General features: G+C 40.1%; 1 protein-coding gene across 1 annotated transcript in view; it reads left to right on the top strand.

The window, feature by feature from the left end:
• WASF3 (WASP family member 3) overlaps positions 1-20,967 on the top strand; it is a 152,510-nt gene that overhangs the window by 116,950 nt on the left and 14,593 nt on the right. The window contains exons 5-6 of the mRNA XM_081083627.1: positions 13,548-13,682; positions 18,222-18,375. Coding sequence (XP_080939753.1) covers positions 13,548-13,682; positions 18,222-18,375 — 289 coding nt within the window. The remainder of the gene's footprint in view (positions 1-13,547; positions 13,683-18,221; positions 18,376-20,967) is intronic.

Raw genomic sequence — 20,967 nt, 5'->3', positions numbered from 1 at the left:
GTATTATTACTCATTAATTTTTAATACATCTGTAATCATTGACTAAGTCAAAAGTAACTTAGAAATTAGTTAAATGTATTTCACAGTAGATTTCTTCTGAAATATAAACTAATTATAATTGATTTTTGGTAGTGGTTGTTGATAAAATATATAAAATTGTATAATTATAGGAAGATACCTTGCAAATTATTGAAGGGTAAAATGTTTCTGTTTGCATTCACATATATATATTTAAATTTATCTTTATTGTTGAAAGTATTACAGATGTCCTCTTTGTTTTTTTGTTGTGTGTGGGTTTTTTTCCCCATCGACCTCCTCTACCTGCACCCACCCCTCCCAAGCCTTCCCCACACTACTGTCTGTGTCCATGGCCTATACATATACGCATATAGGTAAATTCCCCAGTTACTCTCTCCCCTCTCACCTCCCCACCCCCACCTTCCCTCTGAAATTCATCAGTCTGTTCCATGGTTCTATGTCTCCAGATCTATTTTGTTCATCAGTTTATTTTGTTTGTTAGATTCCTGCACTCATATATTTTTGTAAGAATGCTTTAGTCTCCTGTTTTTATGGCTAAAATATCTATTGGCATCCTATATAATAAAAGCCTAATATGCTAAGTGTCCAGTCATTCGGTTGGCCGTTCAACCAACCAAAGTGTAGTCTATATATATAAAAACCCAGCGATCGTTACCGCAGAATGACCAGGACGACCAGAACGACCGGTGGCTATGACATGCACTGCGGCAGCCAGCCAGCCTGATCCGGGCCGGATCTCCCCAACACCCTGACCAGGACGGGCCCTGCGTCAGCCAGAGCCCGGAGCAGCGTGGACATGGCTGGAGCTGGAAACCCTGGCGAAGTCGGGGGCTGAAGGACCCATGCCTTTTCAGCCTTGGCCTTGGAATTCTGCGGACAACCAGTGTACTGGTTACCAGAGTGTCAGAGGTCAGCCCTGCTTCAAGAGAGAGGACGTGGAGGAAAGTGGCAAGGCCACAGGAAGGATAGGAAATGTTGTGGCCACCTTCGTGAAACACAGCTGCCATGGGCTTCAGTAACTATGAACAGATAATCTTTGGTTTTCGTTCTACAGAAGAGGAAGCTGAGACTCAAAGAAGGGAGCCTTCCACAACACCTCTCCCACTTCTCAGACCTGACCCTGTGCAGCACTGTTTTCATTGAAAGTAGAGGATCCAAATGTTTTTAGACCTTTGCTATTTTAGGCAGGAGAGAATTTAGCACAGGGGATTGGTGTTTGGGAAATCATTGGAAAGCTCTAGGAGGGGGTATTAGGCTGGGTCCCCAGGAAAGACTCCCTGCCCAGCGGGAGGAGCTGCCCCCTCAGCCACAACTGAATTCTAGGACACTCTGGCACAGCTGTGACCCGGGGATCGAGAAACTGTTGCCCCCACAAGTGCCCTCCAGTTCCCACAAACCAGGTCACTGGGCACTGCCTCTGCCACAACTGCCTGTGCACAGCCTGGATTCCACTGCAGAAACCTCCACATCTCTGCAAACATGATCACCAGCAACAAACGGCCCAAACTGCAGGAAAACTCTCTGCCCCACTTCTGCCTTCAAAATATTGTGCAAGTGCATCCAATAGGCAGAAACGAGTTCATATACAGAAATCTAGCTGCAAAGGAGTTTGGGCAATTTCAGACTTTCATCTAGGAGTGAGATCTTGCTAATGTACCTCATATGCCTGGTATTGATAAAAATGGGGCCCGGCTGGTGGGGCTCAGTGGTTGAGCATAGATCTATGAACCAGGAGGTCATGATATGATTCCTGGTCAAATTTCGGCTTGATCCTAAGTACGGGCCTGCAGTAGGCAGCTGATCAATGATTCTCATCATTGATGCTATCTATCTCTCCCTCTACCTTCCTCTGAAATGAATAAACATTTTTTTTAAAAAATGGGCCATGCAGTATATATATGTTATAACGAGTTTTTCACTTCGTAGATCACTAATGTCTTTCCTGTTAAAACCATACTTAGAGAATATTATTTATCATTCATTTTAATTGATCTCAGAGAGAAGAAGGGAGAGAGATAGAAACATTGTTCCATTGTTTCCTGAACTCACTGGACTGGGTATTGAATCTGCAACCTGGGCATGTGCCCTGACTGGCAGTCGACCCAGCACTTTCTGGGACGATGCTATGCTGGTACCCTGACCCCAAATGCCAGCCTCCAGAACTGTGAGAAAAATACATTTCTGTTGTTTAAGCCACTCAAATTTAAGATATTTTGTTATGGCTGTCTGAGCTAATAAAAGCCCAGCAACTGAATGGCAGAATGACTGGAATGACCAGAACAACTGCGGCCCCTCACCCTGGCCAGCCCTGCCCCTAATCGGCCCCCATCGGGGCAGGCCTACTGGACCCCACCAGTGCACAAATTCATACACTGGGCCTCTAGTATGCTAATGATATGCTAAGGCTGCTCAACCGCTCGCTATGACATGCACTGACCACCAGGGGGCAGACAGTCGACTGGTAGACCAGTTGCTATGACATACATTGACCACCAGGAGGCAGACACTCTGGTAGGTTAGCTTGCTGCTGGGGTCCGGCCAATTGGGACCGAGAGAGATGGGCTGGACATGCCCTGGAGCCCTTCTGTGGTCCCTCCCTGGCTGTCCAACCTCTCATGTTCCTCCCTGGCCCCGATCATGTACCAGTGGGGTCCCTTGGCCTGACCTGTACCCTCTCGCAATCCGGGACCCCTTGGGGGATGTCAGAGAGCCAGTTTCAGCCCGATCCCACAGGCCAGGCCAAGGGACCCCACTGGTACACGAATTTGTGCACTGGACCTCTAGTAGCATATAAGTGATGAAAACGCACACAACTGTTAAAGTTTTAATAGTGGAGCTGTATCTCATTCTATAATATTCAGTGTAATGTTGTGTTAGTAGTGTTTATGGTGCCCACTTGGGTACCGTCTCTTATAAGTGAAACTGATAATACAGTATGTTTTGTTTCACGTAGTCCACTTTTAGGCAGAATAATAATAGTCCCTCGAAAGATGTCCATTTCTTAACCCTGGAACCTTCAGATTGCAGCTATCCTATATGACGTGGCAAGGGGGAATTAAGATTGCCAATTAGCTAACCTTAAGAGAAGATTATCCTGGAGTCTCCAGGTGGGACCAGTGGCAGCACAGGGGTCCTTTAAATGTGGAAGGAGGAGGTAAGAGAGTGCCAGAGAGTTGTGATTTAATGAAGACTCAATTGGCCATTGCTGGCTTTGAGATATAAGAAAAGGACATGAGCCAAGGAATGTAGGCAGCCTTTGGAAACTGGATTATCCCCTAAAGCCTCTACAAGGAACGCAGTTATGCCTATACCTTGGTTCAGACTTCTGACCTCTGGGAACTATAAGAATATATTTGTGTTGCTTTAAGCCACTAAATTGGTGACTTGATACAGCAGCTAAAGGAGACTAATGCACCACTCTAGCCTTGGTTATGTTTTGTACACATAATCCGCTGTAGCCTTACATGAGATACCAGCCTCAAGGATAGTCAACCTTATTTAGGCTGCCTCAGTGGATCTCAACCAGAATCACTTGGGGAACTTTAGAACCAAAGACTAGGAATCACTACAGAGATTGTGATTGGAGTGTGTCCCAGAGATAGGAACTACAAATTAGATTCTGTGCATCTGGATTGAAGAGATGAGCTGGATCAGTCATTTTCTCCCAGGAGGCGTGAACTAAGAAACCACACAGAATTTTCTAGTTTATTATGGAATCTCCTCCCGAAATCTCATCCAGCACTAAAGAAATCATGATGGCTGCCTGCAAGCCAAAGTTGTGGAGTGAGGCAGAGCTAAGAGAAGATAGAGCAAATTGGTGAAGAAAGGCAAAATAATTTGCAGAGGGAAACTGGAGCTGAACATGAAAGAGACCACAGGGCCCAGCGAGGAGGAGACAGCAGCAGGTCCCTGGACCTGCAGGAGCTGGACATTAAAGGAGGAGTGCTTAGGTGTCCTCAGAACAGATGCCCATTCTTCAAGTTCCTCAAGTGCATCTGTACTCACAACCCAGAGAGCCTTACACAAAGAGGAGTATGGTAATATGTATGCCAAGATGATTTTGGAAAACTACGGTACTAAGTTTTTAATTGTTAGTAGAATAGCAAATTATTGATTAACATTTATTTATTTATTAGTGCTTATTCACCAGTACCCCTGTAGGTGCAACATACAGCAAATAAAATCAATTTGTTGCCTACTTAGAAGTTAAAAAAAACATATATTTGACATCAATATAGCCATAAAATAGGAAATACGTGCTGCTACAACACTCGCACATAATAAATGACATCTATATTTTGGGTCAGTCTTTATTTTTTGTGTGTTTTTTCTATTGAGTAGGTAAGACGTGAGATAGATAGATATATACACCCACACTTAGGAAGCTATATCATAAAAGTTCTGTCAGCACAAGAATTAGAGACAAGCGTCATAAGAAACCCCCCACCCCCTGACCAAAGGCAGAATTGCTGGAAATTCAAGCACTTTCCCAGATGATATTTGACCTAGAATATCAGAAATACCTCCTTATGGAATTTTAGACGTAATTATGAGTGCAGTTGTTTTTCATTTCTTCTTTCCCTAAATAGATTTCAACATAGCAGGTTTTAAACATAGAATAATCCTTAAGAGTACAAGTTGGAGAGTCAGCCAAGTCTGAATGTTCAGTCTTGCCTTCGTTAAGCATCTCAGGTTTATCATTTCTATTTTTCCCATTTCATGAGTTTATAGGCTTATGGTAAAATGTTTTAAGTGATTTATTTTCTGTTAGTTTTGATTTACACTTTTAAAGCAGATCATCTAAAAACTTTGAAGAAAGATTTTAAAGATTTTAATATTTTTCTAAAAATATCATATCAGGTATGTGGTGTGATTATCAGTAGCGTAAACTAGTATTCTTCCACAAAGCAGGCTCTTATATAGGCGTGAACATTGTCTGCTTCAGTCTGAAACAGTGGAAAGTGAAACCACAGGTAAGGAGGGAGTACTACCACTCCTCCTCCTCCTCCTCCTCCTCCTCCTCCATACACACACACACACACACACACACACACACACACACACACAATAGAATATTATTAAGCAGCAAGAAAGAAGAAAATGCTGCCATTTGTGACATGGATGAATGTAGAGGATATTATGCTAAGTGAAATAAGCCAGACAGAAAAAGACAAACACTGTGTGATTTTATTTATATGTAGAATCTAAAAATAAAGTCAAACTCATAGAAACAAATAGTAGAATGGTTATTACCAGGGGAGGAGTTATAGTGCTGGGTGGGAGGGTGGGAGATGCTGGTCAAGGGTAGAAGCCTTCAATTATAAAATGAGTAAGATCTTGGAATCTAATGTATAGCAAGCTGACTATAATTTAAAATAATACGTTGTATAATGGAAAGTTGTTAAGGGAATAGATTGTAAGTGTTCTTACAAAAAAAACTATGTGAGGTGATGTGGTTATTTCTTTGTAAGATAAAAATCATGACTCATTTTAAGAGGCTAACTTCTCTTTACAATTCTACACATTCAGTTAATGAGAAAAGAGATATACTTGGATGGGTGATGAGGATTTTCCATCTGGATAATTAATGAAGCCTGAGCTTAATGATTGCTCAGGCATTTGAGTGAGTATTTATAGGTAGATGTATTAATTAACTTGATTGTGGTAATCATTTCACAATTTATGCATGTAAAATCATCACATAGTATACTTAAATACATACAGTTTTGTCGGTTATACCTCAGTAAAGCTAGGGGGAAAGTTATAGGACTATAGAACACTGTCTCTCCCCCACACCTTCCCAACTCAGTATTAAAGGCCACCGTACCTTGGTCCTTTTACCCATGTCATGATTGGCTTTCAATAACAAAATGTAAAGGGCAAAAAACCCCACACAAAACACCACAGTATAAAGAGACAGAATAAGCATCAGAACCAGATTGAGATGTGTCAGGGATGTTGGAATTATTAGCCCATGAATTTAAACTAGATATGATTAATATGCTAAGCTCTAATGAAAAAGTAGACAGCATTTAAGAACATATGGATGATATGAGCAGAGATATGGAAATTCTAAGAAAGAATAAAAAATACATTGAAGGAAAGAATGAACAAGGTCAACAACATATATGAAGAAATAGGGAATTTCAACAGCAAAATGGAAACTATTAAGAAAAAAAAAAGACTCGCCGAAACCGGTTTGGCTCAGTGGATAGAGCGTCGGCCTGCGGACTGAAAGGTCCCAGGTTCGATTCCGGTCAAGGGCATGTACCTGGGTTGCGGGCACATCCCCAGTGGGAGATGTGCAGGGAGCAGCTGATTGATGTTTCTCTCTCATCGATGTTTCTAACTCTGTATCTCTCTCCCTTCCTCTCTGTAAAAAATCAATAAAATATATTTTAAAAGAAAAAAGAAAAAGAAAAAAAAAAGACTAGAACTAAAAAATATATTCTCAGGAATAATTCACTTGATGGCATAAAAGCAAACTGGACCTAAGCAGAAGGCATTAGTAAGCTTGGAGACAGGTCAATAGGAATTATCCAGACTGATTCACAAGAGAAAATTAGTAAGACAGAAAAAGTATTCAAAATATGGGACAATATCAAATGGTCTAACACATATTTAATTGAAGTTCCAGAAGAAGAGGAAAGGAGAATAGTGCAGAAAAAATATGGATGAGAATTTTTGAATATTGATGATAGATATCAACCAAATGATCCAAGAAGTTCAACAAATTTCAAAATGTGGAAATTAAAGTAAGGCACATACAGTCACATCATCATAATATTGCTAAGTGAACAACGATTTTAAAAAGCTTAAAAGAAGCAAGAGAAAATAAATAGGGGAAAACATTGTTAAAAATGACAGCTGACTTAATCATCAGAAACAATGGAAACCAGGAGGCAGTGAATAAAGTGACAAAAGAAAAAAGTTGTCATTCTATAACCAGTGAAAATGCCCTTCAAAAATGAAAATGAAATAAAGACATTTTTATTCAGAGAAAATCTGAGGGAATTAGTTTTTAGCAGACCTGCACTACAAAAAAAAAGCTAAAAACAAATTATTTAGGCTGAAGGGAATGAAACCAGATGGTAGCTTGGATGTGTGAGAAGGAATAAAGATCACCAGAAAGATATTTAAAAATTGTATGTTTATATCTCTATTTAAATATTGACTGTTTACTGTATGAAATTAAAATATATTCAGTAAGAGATCTAAGGAAAGAAGGAGATAAATGGAAATTTTACTGTTGAGTTTTACATTGTTTATAAAATACTATATTATTTGAAAGTACAATTTGATGAATTAAGAATGTGTATTTTAATTTCCAGTAACCTCTAGGACAGTGATGGCGAACCTATGACATGCGTGTCAGAGGTGACACGCGAACTAATTTTTTTGGTTGATTTTTCTTTGTTAAATGGCATTTAAATATATAAAATAAATATAAGTCTTTGTTTTACTATGGTTGCAAATATCAAAAAATTTCTATATGTGACACGGCACCAGAGTTAAGTTAGGGGTTTTCAAAATGCTGACATGCCGAGCTCAAAAGGTTCGCCATCACTGCTCTAGGATAATACATAGAGGAGATAAAATCGAATCCTAAGATAATTATTTGATTATCCCAGATAAAAGGCAGGAAAAGAACAGAAGAACAAGGAACAGAAAAGAAAAATAGAAAACTAATACCCAAATGATAGAATTAAACTCACTGTATCAATAATTGCAATAAACATTTTAAACATTCTACTTAAAAGGCAGAACTTATTAATATAAGTAAAACAGCAAGGTTAACATACATGCATTTTTAAGGATGAAGACAATGATTTTAGAAAATACTTGTATGCATGCATATAAGGATAACCAATGGACACAGACACTGGGGGAGGGGGCTGAGGGCATGTGCCTGGGGGTAGGGGAGGAGGTCAGTGGAGGAAAAAGGAGACATATGTACTACTATTTGTAATACTTTAAACAATAAAGAAAATACTAAAAATATATACCATGTAAACATAGAACATAAGAAAGCTTATGTAGATATATTAATGTCAAATAGAGTATAAAAGAGATAAATAAGAACAATCCATAGTGATAAAAGAGATTTATCAAAAACACACCATCTTAAATGTATATGTACCTAATAAGTGAGCTCCAAAGTACATAGAATAAAAATAGAAATAAAAGGGAAAAATTTAAAAAAAACCACAGAATCATAGTATGAGATTTTAACGAAATCCTTTCAGTAATTGATGGAACAAAATAGACAGAAAATCTGTAAGGATATAGAAGGTTTGAACCACATTACCAACCCAGTGTGACTTAATTGCCCTTTGTAGAACACAAAACTCCCACACATTTTCTTAATGTCTAAAAGGAACATATGCTTGGCCGTATAGTGATCCATTTGAAAAGATCAATATCATAAAGAGTGTAATGAGAATGAGATAATAATTATAACCATTTTAGATAATTCTCACATATTGGAAAATGAAGCAAAAATAATCTTTGAATCAAAGAAGCAATAAAGGAAATGAGAAACTACGTGTGACTGTGGTAATGAATACACAAAATACCAATATGTTTGTGGAATTTGGTTTCAGAAGTGCTTAGAGGGAAATTTGTAGCTTTAAATGCTTACATTAGAAAAGAAGAAAGTTTTACAATTACAAGCATATTCCTCAGTTGAGCCCTCAGTGTTGCTCAGAAGTCCTGCTGTAATTTCTGTATTAATTGGTTTTCCTGCCTGTATCTTATCCTCCCTTTCCACCTCAAACTTCCTACCACTGATGAACTTGCTAATCTCATTTCACTGGAAAATAAAAGTAGTCAGAGAACAAAACATAACCCTTCTGCCAAATCTGATATGCGCCTGTACTGTGTGTCCTCCGCATTCTCCCTTAAAGTGGTGTATGTACATGTTTCTGTGTAAAGCATGGAACTCCTCACCCTCATGTTCATCCATTTACCTTCTCTCCTCTGCACCATCTGTTCCCCCTGTCTACATCATTCCTACTAAATATGAATATATTGAGGAATCTTCCAACTAAATGAACCTGAGATCAGTCTTTACCTATGGACCCATTTCTTGCTCCCCTTCACAGCAAGATTCCTTAAGAACCATTCATATCTCCACTGCCCTCACTTCCCTCATTAAAGCTTTGTCCCATCCACTCTTGAAACTGCTTGTTAATGTTATCAGTGACGTTTCTGTCCGTGTTGCCAAGTCCAGTGCTCATTCTCTGTCTTGTGACTTAATCCATTGGCAGCATGTGACTCCATTGATAACTTTCTTCTGGAGAAACTTTCTCACCTGGTTTCTGTGCCAGTACACTTGATGTGTCTCCCACTTCAGGTGCTTTTTTATTAGTCTCTGATGATCTTCCCAACCTCTGTATGCTGGAGTGCTCTGGGCTGGATCCTTGACCGTCTCATTGCCTATTCCCATTCACCAGTGGTCAGCAAACTGCGGCTCGGCAAACCGCGGCTCTTTGGCCCCTCGAGTGTGGCTCTTCCACAAAATACTGACTTCTGCGCATGGGCCACGAAGTTTCAGTCGCACCGTACGTGCGCACCCGCATGTGGTATTTTATGGAAGAGCCACACTCAAGGGGCCAAAGAGCCGCATGTGGCTCGCGAGCCGCGGTTTGCCCACCACAGCCTAAGCAGTCTCATCTGGTCCGTGGCTTGAAATACTGTCTTTACATGGACACATCCAAATTTGTGTCCTCAGTTCAGACCTTTCCCCTAGATTTCAAACTTGTATTGGTGGGTCTCTTCATTTGAACTTCTAATGGGCATCTCAACTCAGCATGTCTAATACAGAATTAATGATCCCTTTCTTCTATATCTCCCCCCATCTGTTAGTAAATGGGAACTCCACTCTTGCAGTGCTTTGATTTGCCTCTTCTTCCTCTCATACCAGACATCTTCAAAATATGGACCAAATCTGTACACCTTGTTGGCACCTCCACTGCTGCTGCTCTAGTCCAAGCCAGCACGGTCTTCCACTGCTCTACAGCAGCTCCTATCCGACCTCCCACTCTCCTCCCTCGTCTCAGCATCTATTGATGAGTTTTGCTCAGACTCTTACTGTAGTAGTTGAGAATGGTGATTTTGATCATTCCATACTTTCTCCTACATTTATTAGTTGGAATTCTGCTCTAAGTGTTTGCACTTCTTTCCCTATTCATTCAATTCATTTATTTGTATCAATTTGGACTCATAGATTCTTATTTATCGTCTGGGTTATAATCCATTGTCTTTATTATTTATTTTGACGCTCACATTTTCCCACAGTTGGCCAGTCGGAGCCCTTTAGGCTGGCTTCTGCATCCTTCTGCCACGTCCCCACCAATCTCTGAGTACTTCTTTACTTTTTAAAGAAAAGTACAGCAAGATATTCTAAGTTTATCTTGTACTTTTCCACCCTCAGCCTCATATCCAGTCATTTTTCCAAGAATCCTACTTCTTTTTAGTGGAAAATGAGAAGGCAAAATCTTGACAAACCAATATCTAGGTGCTAGATATGTGTATTAAATTTCTGAAGGACTTTGTCATGAGTGGTTTCTTGTTCCACAGAAAGGACTCATAACAAACATACTGGTTGTTTTCAATGAACCTTCACTTTTAAATGCAATTGAAAATCCATGCAGAATTTTTATACTTCTCAACCTGACATACTTGGACACAAGTTCATAATGGGCCTGACAAATCTATAAGAAGATTCTTGGCCAGCAAAAAATGAATGAATTGCACTTACCTCAGTGTGGTCTTCAATTATTTTAGTTTAGCTATTAATGAACGTGCTATCGAAAGAGTGATTAAAATCAAGCATTTCAAGTAAGTTGTTTGTAAAACTGAACACTGTAACTGCAAGACTTTATTCTTGTTCAGCAGTAATTATAGTTCCTTAAATATTCTTCTCTTTAGTCACTTGTCAGCTTTCAGCAGCTGGCAAAATATTAAATATTAAAGTATTTAATTTCTGTGTGCTGTTGTTTTTTTCTTTTATAAATCAAGAACTTCCAGTGGGACTATAGTATCAATTGCATATATATACATATGCATGTAATTTTTTTTCAAATAGGGTTAAGCACTGAAGGTAGGAGGGACTTGTTATGTACCCTTTTCAACTTATAGTGTCTCCCAGGGTGTGGTTCTTAACCATACTTGCTGTGCTTTGAAGATACTAGTGTAACTTTTGCAAGAGACTGTTGTATACTCCCACATTCCTGGTGACATATACTGTCCCTATTAATTAGATTTCTGCATAGCTAGAAAGGAATGGGATTTTTTTGGAATTGTGCCAAATAACTTTTTAAATATATTTTTATTGATTTTAGAGAGGGAGGGAGGGAGCGAGGGGGGAGAGAGAGAGAGAGAGAGAGAGAGAGAGAGAGAGAGAGAGAGAGAGACATCAATGATGAGAGAGAATCATTGACTGGCTGCCTCTTGCATGCCCCCTACTAGGGATCGAACCCGCAACCCGGGCACGTGCCCTTGACCGGAATCAAACCCGGGACCCTTCAGTCCACAGACTGACACTCTATCCACTGAGACAAATCAGCTAGGACTGTAATAACTTTTAAAGCTATGAATGATCAACTAGAAAAACAAAAATTTGTTGGTTACATTTTAACTATGTCTGACATTCAAAACAAACTATGGACAGACTTGGATATAAAGCATTTGGAAGATGGTGTTTGCTCCAGGTCATCCAGCTCAATGGGCAGGCATTTCCCCAATGGGCTTCATAAGACAGTGGTTCTGAAAGGTGTTACTAGGTGTTTCCAGGCCCAGTCAGTTTGAAAACGTTATATGCTTGCTGCTTCTCTTGCAGATTCTTAACACACATTAGCAACATATTAAGGCTTTTGAGATGCCCCAAGGCATAGAAACATGTTAAATCTTTGTAGCCCAGCATTTCCCAAACTTGTGCAGGGGAGTATTTGTTGGTTGTGTACTTATTAACAACTGGTATAGACGCTGTGTGTTTTATTCAAGAAATACGGGGCACTGGCTCAGCACAATGCAGAGATAAGAGATATTGCTCATATTTTCAAAGAACTTCTGTAAGTAGACAGGATTAGAGTTCTGTGGTGAGTCCTGTGATTGAGGTATGCTTAGGGTATTGTGAGAACACAGAGAGGGGCATCTGATCTTGCTCACCCTAATCTTCATCCTGAAGAATTGACTTTAGTGCATTTTTATTCATTCCAAAATGTTGGGGGCACCTTCTCTAAACCGGGCATACACCACACCGTGGGGATTGGTACAGCAATGCACAGAACAGAGGAAAGCTCTTATTCCCTTGGATTCTACAAGGAGAGATAGGCAGGAAACAAGATGAATAAGTATAAGTGATGGTAAGTGCAAAGGAGAAAATTAGAGCAGGGAAGGGATAGGTGTGTGTGTGTGTGTGTGTGTGCGTGTGCGTGTGTGTGTGTGTGTGTGTGTGTGTGTGTGTAGGTGAGGTGGTTGCCATTTAGCTACGGTTGCTAGAGAGTCTCACTTAGACGGTGACCTAGGTTTGGGTAGACCTAGATGAGGTGAGGGAGCAAACCATGTGATTCTCTGGAACTAAAATGATCCAGGTGATGATGATGTGTCAGTGTGGGTCATCAATTATAACAAATGTTCTACTCTGGTGCTGGATGTTGGGGGAAGCTGTGCATGTTTGCTGTGAATCTAAAACTGTTCTTAAAAAGAAAGTTTATCTTTAAAAAGTGGCATCTCTGTCAGAGGAGATGGGATGCAGATGTGCCTGGCACACTCAGACTAGATGTTTGTTGAATGACTACAGGAATGGTGTTAGGATCTGGAAATTTAACATGGGCAGATTTTTTTCTTTCCTGTCAGATTTTCAGAAATGTATTAATTACACTTTGAGGAAAGTAGTTGTGTCTAGCACTTACAAGAATGTAGATGTGATCCGTACAGAAAAATTTAACTCAGAATACAAAGTACTGATTTTTTGAGAGTTCCAGAGTCAGCACTATATACTTAGATTTTAAAATATGAGTTAGAACAATTTAATGCCATTTGAAAGTGGTAGGCGCAATGTAAGATACCTAACTTTTCTAATTGTGAATAAGATAGCATCCTAAATTTAGAAACCAACATGACTTACTGAATTATCCTTGGAAGTAAAAGGAAAGTTTAGGTACTGAGATTCTATTTATACATAAAGCATGCAAAATCAGAGTAATTTTTTCAAAAAAAGTTTAATGGGAAACAACTTCCGTGATAGCTCATGTAGCAATTAAATAAAAATTCTATACTATCTGCAGTATTTTACAATTCTTACAACTTTGGGTCAATTTCAGGTATGTGTGAACAGCCCTAATAAATTTTCAAAACTTCTAAAGACCCTTGACTGTGACACTCTATTTTTATAATCATTTGCACAAAATCCCCTGTGTTAACAGTAATCGGCAGTGTGAGAATGTGTGAAGGCTGCCTCAGCAGTTCTTAACAGATGGCTCTCCATTCATTTTCTCCTACAGGCAAACATGCTGAAGACATATTTGGTGAGTTGTTTAATGAAGCTAACAACTTTTACATCAGAGCAAATTCTCTTCAAGACAGAATTGATCGCCTTGCTGTCAAAGTTACCCAGCTGGATTCGACAGTGGAAGAGGGTATGTAATTGCACAAAAGCAATGAGCTAGCAGTGATCTTGACAACACAGTAGTAATTAATTGCAGGGCAATTACTGCTTTTTCCTTGGGGTACTATGCTGATATTTCATCTTGTCTCTTTCTAGAAGAATAGTGAGGGGGGACAACCCACGACTTTGTGTTAATTAGCAACTAAAAGATTCACATCAGCCTGGTGGTGTGGCTCAGTGGCTGAGCTTCGACCTATGAACCGGGTTGCGGGCTCGTTCCCCAATGTGGGGCATGTTGGAGGCAGCTGATCAATGATTCTCATTATTGATGTTTCTGTCTCCCTTCTCCTTTCCTCTCTGAAATCAATAAAAATTTATTTTAGCCCTAACTGGTTTGACTCGGTGGATAGAGCATTGGCCTGCGGATTGGAGGGTCCCAGGTTCGATTCTAGTCAAGGGCATTTACCTTGGTTGTGGGCACATCCCCAGTAGGAGGTGTGCAGGAGGCAGCTGATCGATGATTCTCTCCCATCGATGTTTCTAACTCTTTATCCCTCTCCCTTCCTCTCTGTATAAAATCAATAAAATATATTTTAAAAAATTATTTTAAAGAGATTTATATCATGTCTATCTCATATCTATACTCTCTTTTTTAAAAAAAAAATTACCCATTTAGTATTTGTTTTAAAGAATTTTTTGAATGCATTCAGTATTAGAAGTCTTAATTTAGGCTATTAGTAGTTATTTTAAAGATACTTTCTTACCTCCCTAACCGATTTGGCTCAGTGGATAGAGCGTCGGCCTGCGGACTGAAAGGTCCCAGGTTTGATTCTGGTCAAGGGCATGTACCTTGGTTGCGGGCACATCCCCAGTAGGAGGTATGCAGGAGGCAGCTGATCGTGTTTCTCTCTCATCGATGTTTCTAACTATCTCTCTCCTTTCCTCTCTGTAAAATAATTCAATAATATATATATATTTTTTTAAAAAAGATACTTTCTTACCTAAAAATTACAGAATCAATCCAAAGAAATGGTCCAACTAAGAGGGCAGGTTATACATATTGAGTGTGCAAGTGAAGGCTTCTACCCCATATTCTTGTTAGGGTTGATGCCTTTAAATGACCTTCGTGGTTTAACTTCTTAGAAATAGCATTTACTGAAAACTTTCAGACTGTTGGGTCTTAAAATAATGTTCATATTGGCAAGCACTGTGTAGTTCACTGTAATCAGCTTGATGATGCACCCTGAAATTGTGGTAGTTTCAACAGAAAACTCAATTCCTTTTTTAAAATTTCGCTTTCAATATCTTTTGAGTGAAGGATTGAGATTAGACTGGGGGGGGGGGGAGATCTGTAAAAAGGTATAAGAAATGCCATTTCATGTTTACTTTGAGAGAAATGTTCAGCTTAAAAATTATTTTACCTTCATATAATGGTAGTTATAGTTTCTCTTATTGCATTAAAATGACCCTAGCATCTGATTTTTCTACTAGATGTATAATAGTAGTATTAGTAAAAAATGAAGGTGTTTTTTTTAATGTGGTTATTTGTGGAAATCATCCCTCATTTAAAAATGTCTTTTTCAAAGGTCAGAATTAAATTAGTGAATTAGAAATTTAACAAAAATGTAGAACATTTAAATTTTAATGTCTTAAATTTAAATCTTACTGACTTTTCCAACAAAAATAGTGGAGCTTTTTAATTTGATTTTTAAAATTAATCTTTTATGTAAAAAACTAAAATTTTAATACCTATTGGTTTATTCAGAGAAGGAATTTTTAACATTTTAAATCAATCATTCATTTTTCAGATTGCTACCAAAGTGATTTTTAAATATTTATCTTTCTTCAGGTTTCTGGGGGCTTTTGTTGTTGTTTGTTTGTTTTTGTTTTTTGCTTACAATGGAAAGTCTTGTGATAAACCTTACACTGGAAAAGGTTAATTTGTGGATTAAATTTTATGAGATTTTACAGTATATCTGAGTTTCAGCTCCATTGGTCAAGTGGGTTAATGGACCAGTTTGCCCACCTCAGAAACTTGTGTCAAAGTCAGATGAGTTAGTACATGAGATATAAAGTTGTAAAAACATAAGAAGTAAGCAAGCATAATCAGCCCTGGTTTTCTTACTCCTTAGTATAGTTTTGTATCATGTAGTTAATTTCTAGAACATTTAAATTTTAATGTCTTAAATTTAAATCTTACTGTTGAAAAGCTTTGCTGTCTCTCTTTAACGATAGTATCAGAATAAAAGTAATGCCTTTTTTTACAGTTTCTAAATTTTCTGCAGAACTCTTTCCTACATGTATTATAAGTAAACTAGAGGCCCGGTGCACAAAATTCATGCATGCGGGGTGGGGGGGGGTGGTTCTCCTCAGACCAGCCTGCACCCTCTCCAATCCGGGACCCCTCAGGGGATGTCCAACTGCTGGTTTAGGCCCTAGGGATTGGGGACATCCCTCTCACAATCCAGGACCGCTGGCTCCTAACTGCTCACCTGCCTGCCTGCCTGCTCGCCACTAACTGGCCCCCAGCCAGCCTGATCACCCCTAACTGCCTCTACCTGCCGACCTGATCACCCTAACTGCCCCCCATGCCTGACTGGTCACCCCCAACTGCCCACCCCGCCGGCCTAGTTGCCCCTAACTGCCCCCCCTCCGGCCAGACTGGTCGCCCCTCACTACCCCCCAGCCCCCCGCTGGCCTGGTCGCCCCCAACTGTCCCCCCCACTGGCCTGGTTGCCCCCAACTGTGCCCCTACTGGCCTGTTTGCCCCTCACTGCCCCCCTCTGCTAGCCTGGTCACCCCTCACTGCCTCCCCTGCTGGCCTGATCACCCCATGCAGCCTGCTGTTCATTTGTTTGGTCATCCCTCACTGGCCCCCCTGCCAGCCTGTTCGCCGCACACAGCTTGTTGTTCATTCGTTTGGTCATCCCTTACTAACCTCCTTGCCGTCCTAGTCGCCCCACACAGCCTGCTTGTTCAATCGTTTGGTCGTCCCTCACTAACCCCCCTGGCGGCCCTGTCACCCCGTGCAGCCTGCTGCTCAGTCGTTTGGTCGTCCCTCACTAATCCCCCCGCCGGCCTTGTCGCCTCACTCAGCCTGTTCAGTTGTCCATTCGGTTGTTTTGGATGTGACAGCCCCTGGCTCTTTATATATATAGACTAGAGGCCTGGGGCACAAAAATTTGTGCACTCGGGGGGAGGGTCCCTCAGCCCGGCCTGTGCCCTCTCACAGTCTGGGACCCCTCAGGGGATGACCACCTGCTGGCTTAGGCCTGCTCCCCGGGGGATTGGGCCTAAGCTGGCAATCAGACATCCCTCTGGCAGCCTGGCAGCCCTTGGGGGATGTCCACTTGCCAGCGGGAAGCAGACCTAAGCTGCAGTGGGACATCCTTAGCGCTGCTGAGGAGGCAGGAGAGGCTCCCACCACCACCGCTGTACTGGCAGCCATCAGCCTGGCTTGTGGCTGAACAGAGCTCCCCCATGTGGGAGCGCACTCACCACCAGGGGCAGCTCCTGCATTGAGCATCTGCCCCCGTGGTGGTCAATGTGTGTCATAGTGACCAGTCATTCCCAGTGTTTCTGCTGTTAGGGTAAGTTTGCATATTACCCTTTTACTATATAGGATAGAGGCCTGGTGCACAGGTGGAGGCCGGCTGGTTTGCCCTGAAGGGTGTCCCGGATCAGGGTGGGGGTCCCGCTTGGGTGCCTGGCCAGCCTGGGTGAGGGGCTAATGGCTGTTTGTAGCTGGTCACACCCCCTGCAGGGTGGGGGTCCACTGGGGTGTCTCGCCAGTCTGGGTGAGGGGCTGAGGGCCGTTTTCAGGCTGGCCTGTGACTGAAGCTCCCAGCCTCTCCTTTTTTTCTTTCTTTTAATTCTGGGATTTATTTACCTTCTATAATTGAAACTCTGTTGCCGTCACTGACGCTCCCAGCTCTGAGGCCGTGGCTGGCTAAAAACAGGTATCTGGGGTTTGTTTAGCTTCTATAATTGAAACATTGTTGCTTTCGGAGCTTAGAGCAAGCCTCGGCAGGCGGGGAACCTTGGCTTCCTCCATCACTGGAGCAAGCAAACCTCCTGCTTGCTTCAGCTGCATGGCTGCCGGCCGCCATCTTTGTTGGCAGTTAATTTGCATATCTCGCTGATTAGCCAATGGGAAGCGTAGCGGAGGTACGGTTAATTGCCCTTTTTGTCTTTTATTAGATAGGATGGTATTAACTGTTTGAATGCCAACCCCCAGGATGCCCAGATCTATGTATTTACATGACTGTTAATACTTATAACTATATTTCTGTGTGATTTCCAATAAGTCCTATTTAAATGAATAACAATGCTATAATATTAGGTTCAGTGGAGTAATTAGATCGCTTCAAAAGAAGAAAGACATGCCTTCACAGAGGTCACTGTGAGTTATGAGAGGGAAGGAACTCACATGCTACTTTAGCATGCCTTTAAATGAAAACAATAACCACATTATTTAATTTGTGTTTATGATTGTGACACAAATTGTATTTATTTGTAAACAGTTAAACTATCTTGATATTACTCAACTTGGGGACTTTTCTCTAAATAGTGTCACTGCAGGATATCAACATGAAAAAAGCTTTCAAAAGTTCCACAGTCCAAGACCAGCAGGTAGTTTCGAAGAACAGCATTCCTAACCCTGTAGCTGACATCTACAACCAGAGTGATAAACCACCTCCTCTGAACATTCTGACACCGTACAGGTATGGCTTCAGGTGTTCCCGGGGCCTTGTCAGTATCGATAAGTCAAAAGAGGGTGACAGTGCTATGAAAGTATCTTTCAAACTTTGAAGATAAGAACTGCAGTATTACAATGAAATTAGTCATTGGTACAGTATTGTTAAAGTGTTAATATTTCAAAATATAGATAAACTTATCAAGAAAAGTGTGAGTTCTAATTTTAGCTTTTAAATGTAGACATCCTAAGTGGAAGTGAGCACATTACATAACAGTATTGTGTGTATTTATGTTGTTCCTCAGATTCAAAGTCACTCTTAAAGGGACTGCATAATCAGTTAGAATGCAGCAAAATAGCCGTCTCAGCATGTCAGCCCTGCAGAGACATTTGTTATTTAATTTAGAAAAATGTATTCTGCAGCATTTGGGGTTTTCAGGATTGAAAATATAGTCAACAAATTAACTTTCTGTTATTGTAAAATGGTAGGACACATTATCAGGACCAGACTTCCAAGAAAAAGAATAAAAAATAAATAGTGCAAAAAGTTAACATTAAGAAACTATGCTTTTTACAACACCTGTCCTACCTCCCATCACATCAGTGCTTTCTTTCCACATTTCCTGTCACTTTGTCTGTCTCCCTTTTTCATACCCTTTCTCATTGCACATCAAGTTCCTCTCCCATCTTTTTACCCTCTGTGGAGCTCATTCCTTCCGCCTCTGATGAGCAGATGGTGGTGGTGGTGGTGGGGGGGGGGGGGGTGGCCCTCACTGCCCCAGGATTAGCCCTGTGGGTGATAGTCCTACGCAGGCCTTTCAGATTTCAGTGAGTTTTTAGCTTCTTTTTACTGCCTTTCTAGGCCATTGGTCCTCAAGGATGCCCAGAGTTTTTCTTAGTCTGAATTCCTGCACCTTCTCATGGTCCAAGAGTCCCAGTTTGAACCTATAGCTCTGCTGGTAAAGCAGCAGTTTCCACAACATCCCTTTCTTTCAGGAAGGGGAGAAAGGTTCTCTCAAAAAAAAAAATATGAGAGCCCATGGAAACACTGATGGGAGAGGAGCAAGATGCCACATTTTTCTAAGGAACAAGGATACTTTTCTGGAGGCTTTAGCACACTTATTTAAAATCAATGATATATGTAAATAGTGGTATTGTGAGCTGAAGTTTTAACTTGTAATTTTGCTTGTGCTCAACTAACCACTTACACTTATATGTGAATAATTAGGATCAAGATGAAATATTTGTGATGATCTAAAAATTTTAATTGCATAAAAAACAAATTGACATATATATACTGTATGTGTGTATTCAGTTTTATGGAAAATAAAAATCTCCATGACTTTTTAATAGTGTGTTTAAGAATAGCAGCACCAATTCAAATGTACTTTATGAAAATTTTTAAATTTAATTTTTTCATGTCCACTTCTCCTCCTCCTTCCCTTCCCTATAATCACCAGCGGTTCTCAACCTGTGAGTCGCGAACAATGAAAATACATATCTGCATATCAGATATTTACATAATGATTCATAACAGTAGCAAAATTACAGTTATGAAGTAGCAACGAAAATAATTTTATGGTTGGGGGTCACCACAACATGAGGAACTGTATTAAAGGGTCGTGGCATTAGGAAGGTTGAGAACCACTGCTTAGTCCATGTCCATGAATTCTCTGTATTCTTTTTTGCTCAGTACAGTAATATTTGAGGTATGTAAAGCACAAACTTTTGCATTTGAGCTTAAGTATGACACGGTCCTAACACAGTTAATATATGAGAAGTACAATGTGACTGAAAAATCAAATGTTTAGTTCTATGAACATAGGACATTTCTGCTTATATTTTTATGTCAAGGTTAATATTTGTTTACTTATGTGACTTTCTGACCTCATTTAAGTATTAGCTTCATTCTTTTGAAAATGTGAATTTATTGTACATCTTAAATTTTGCAGCAAGTTCATGCTCAAATTTTCTATATTGTTATCTATATTGAAGGTCTAGTATTTAGGGAAACATGGTTTTCACAACAATGTTTTTAATAAAATCTCTTACTGCACATTGCTTATCAGTTAGAAATTTGGAAAAGAAAGGATTGTAAGTCGTCTGAGGTTAAAGTATAGAGTACAGTGCACTGGTTTGTTAGTGGTTTTCAGAGAGGGGCCAGAATAGCCCTCAGAGGAACAAGGCCTTTTTCATTTGATGAGATTACAGGATGTGGCAGAGAAGGGGATGCAAGGACAGATGGCTTTGCCCCTTGAATAATTCACTTAGATTTCTTTGACTATTTGGGCATAAACCCTTTCCTATACTTATTTTACTAATTTTTGCTTCCTCTCCGTGCCTTAAATGACTTAGTGAAATACTGATATGAAATGTGTTTTTCTTCCTCTTGAAGGTAATCTATAGGCCAGATACTTTTAAAGCATTGATAGACTATTTACTTCATACCATGATTAGTTTTAGATTTCTTATTGATTTATATTATACTTTTAAATCATGTTGGCTGCATTATTTTAATGAATAACTTATACAAAGACTTGAAGTATTCTCTCTAGACCATAGTAATCATAGCAGTGCTTGAAAATGAAATGACTACAAGTGATTTTTCTTTGTTGGTTAC

This window comes from Myotis nattereri, assembly GCF_964212035.1.
Source record: "Myotis nattereri genome assembly, chromosome: 2".
NCBI lineage: Eukaryota > Metazoa > Chordata > Mammalia > Chiroptera > Vespertilionidae > Myotis > Myotis nattereri.
The sequence above is the reverse complement of the archived record's forward strand: the minus strand, read 5'-3'. Positions and strand labels throughout refer to the sequence as shown.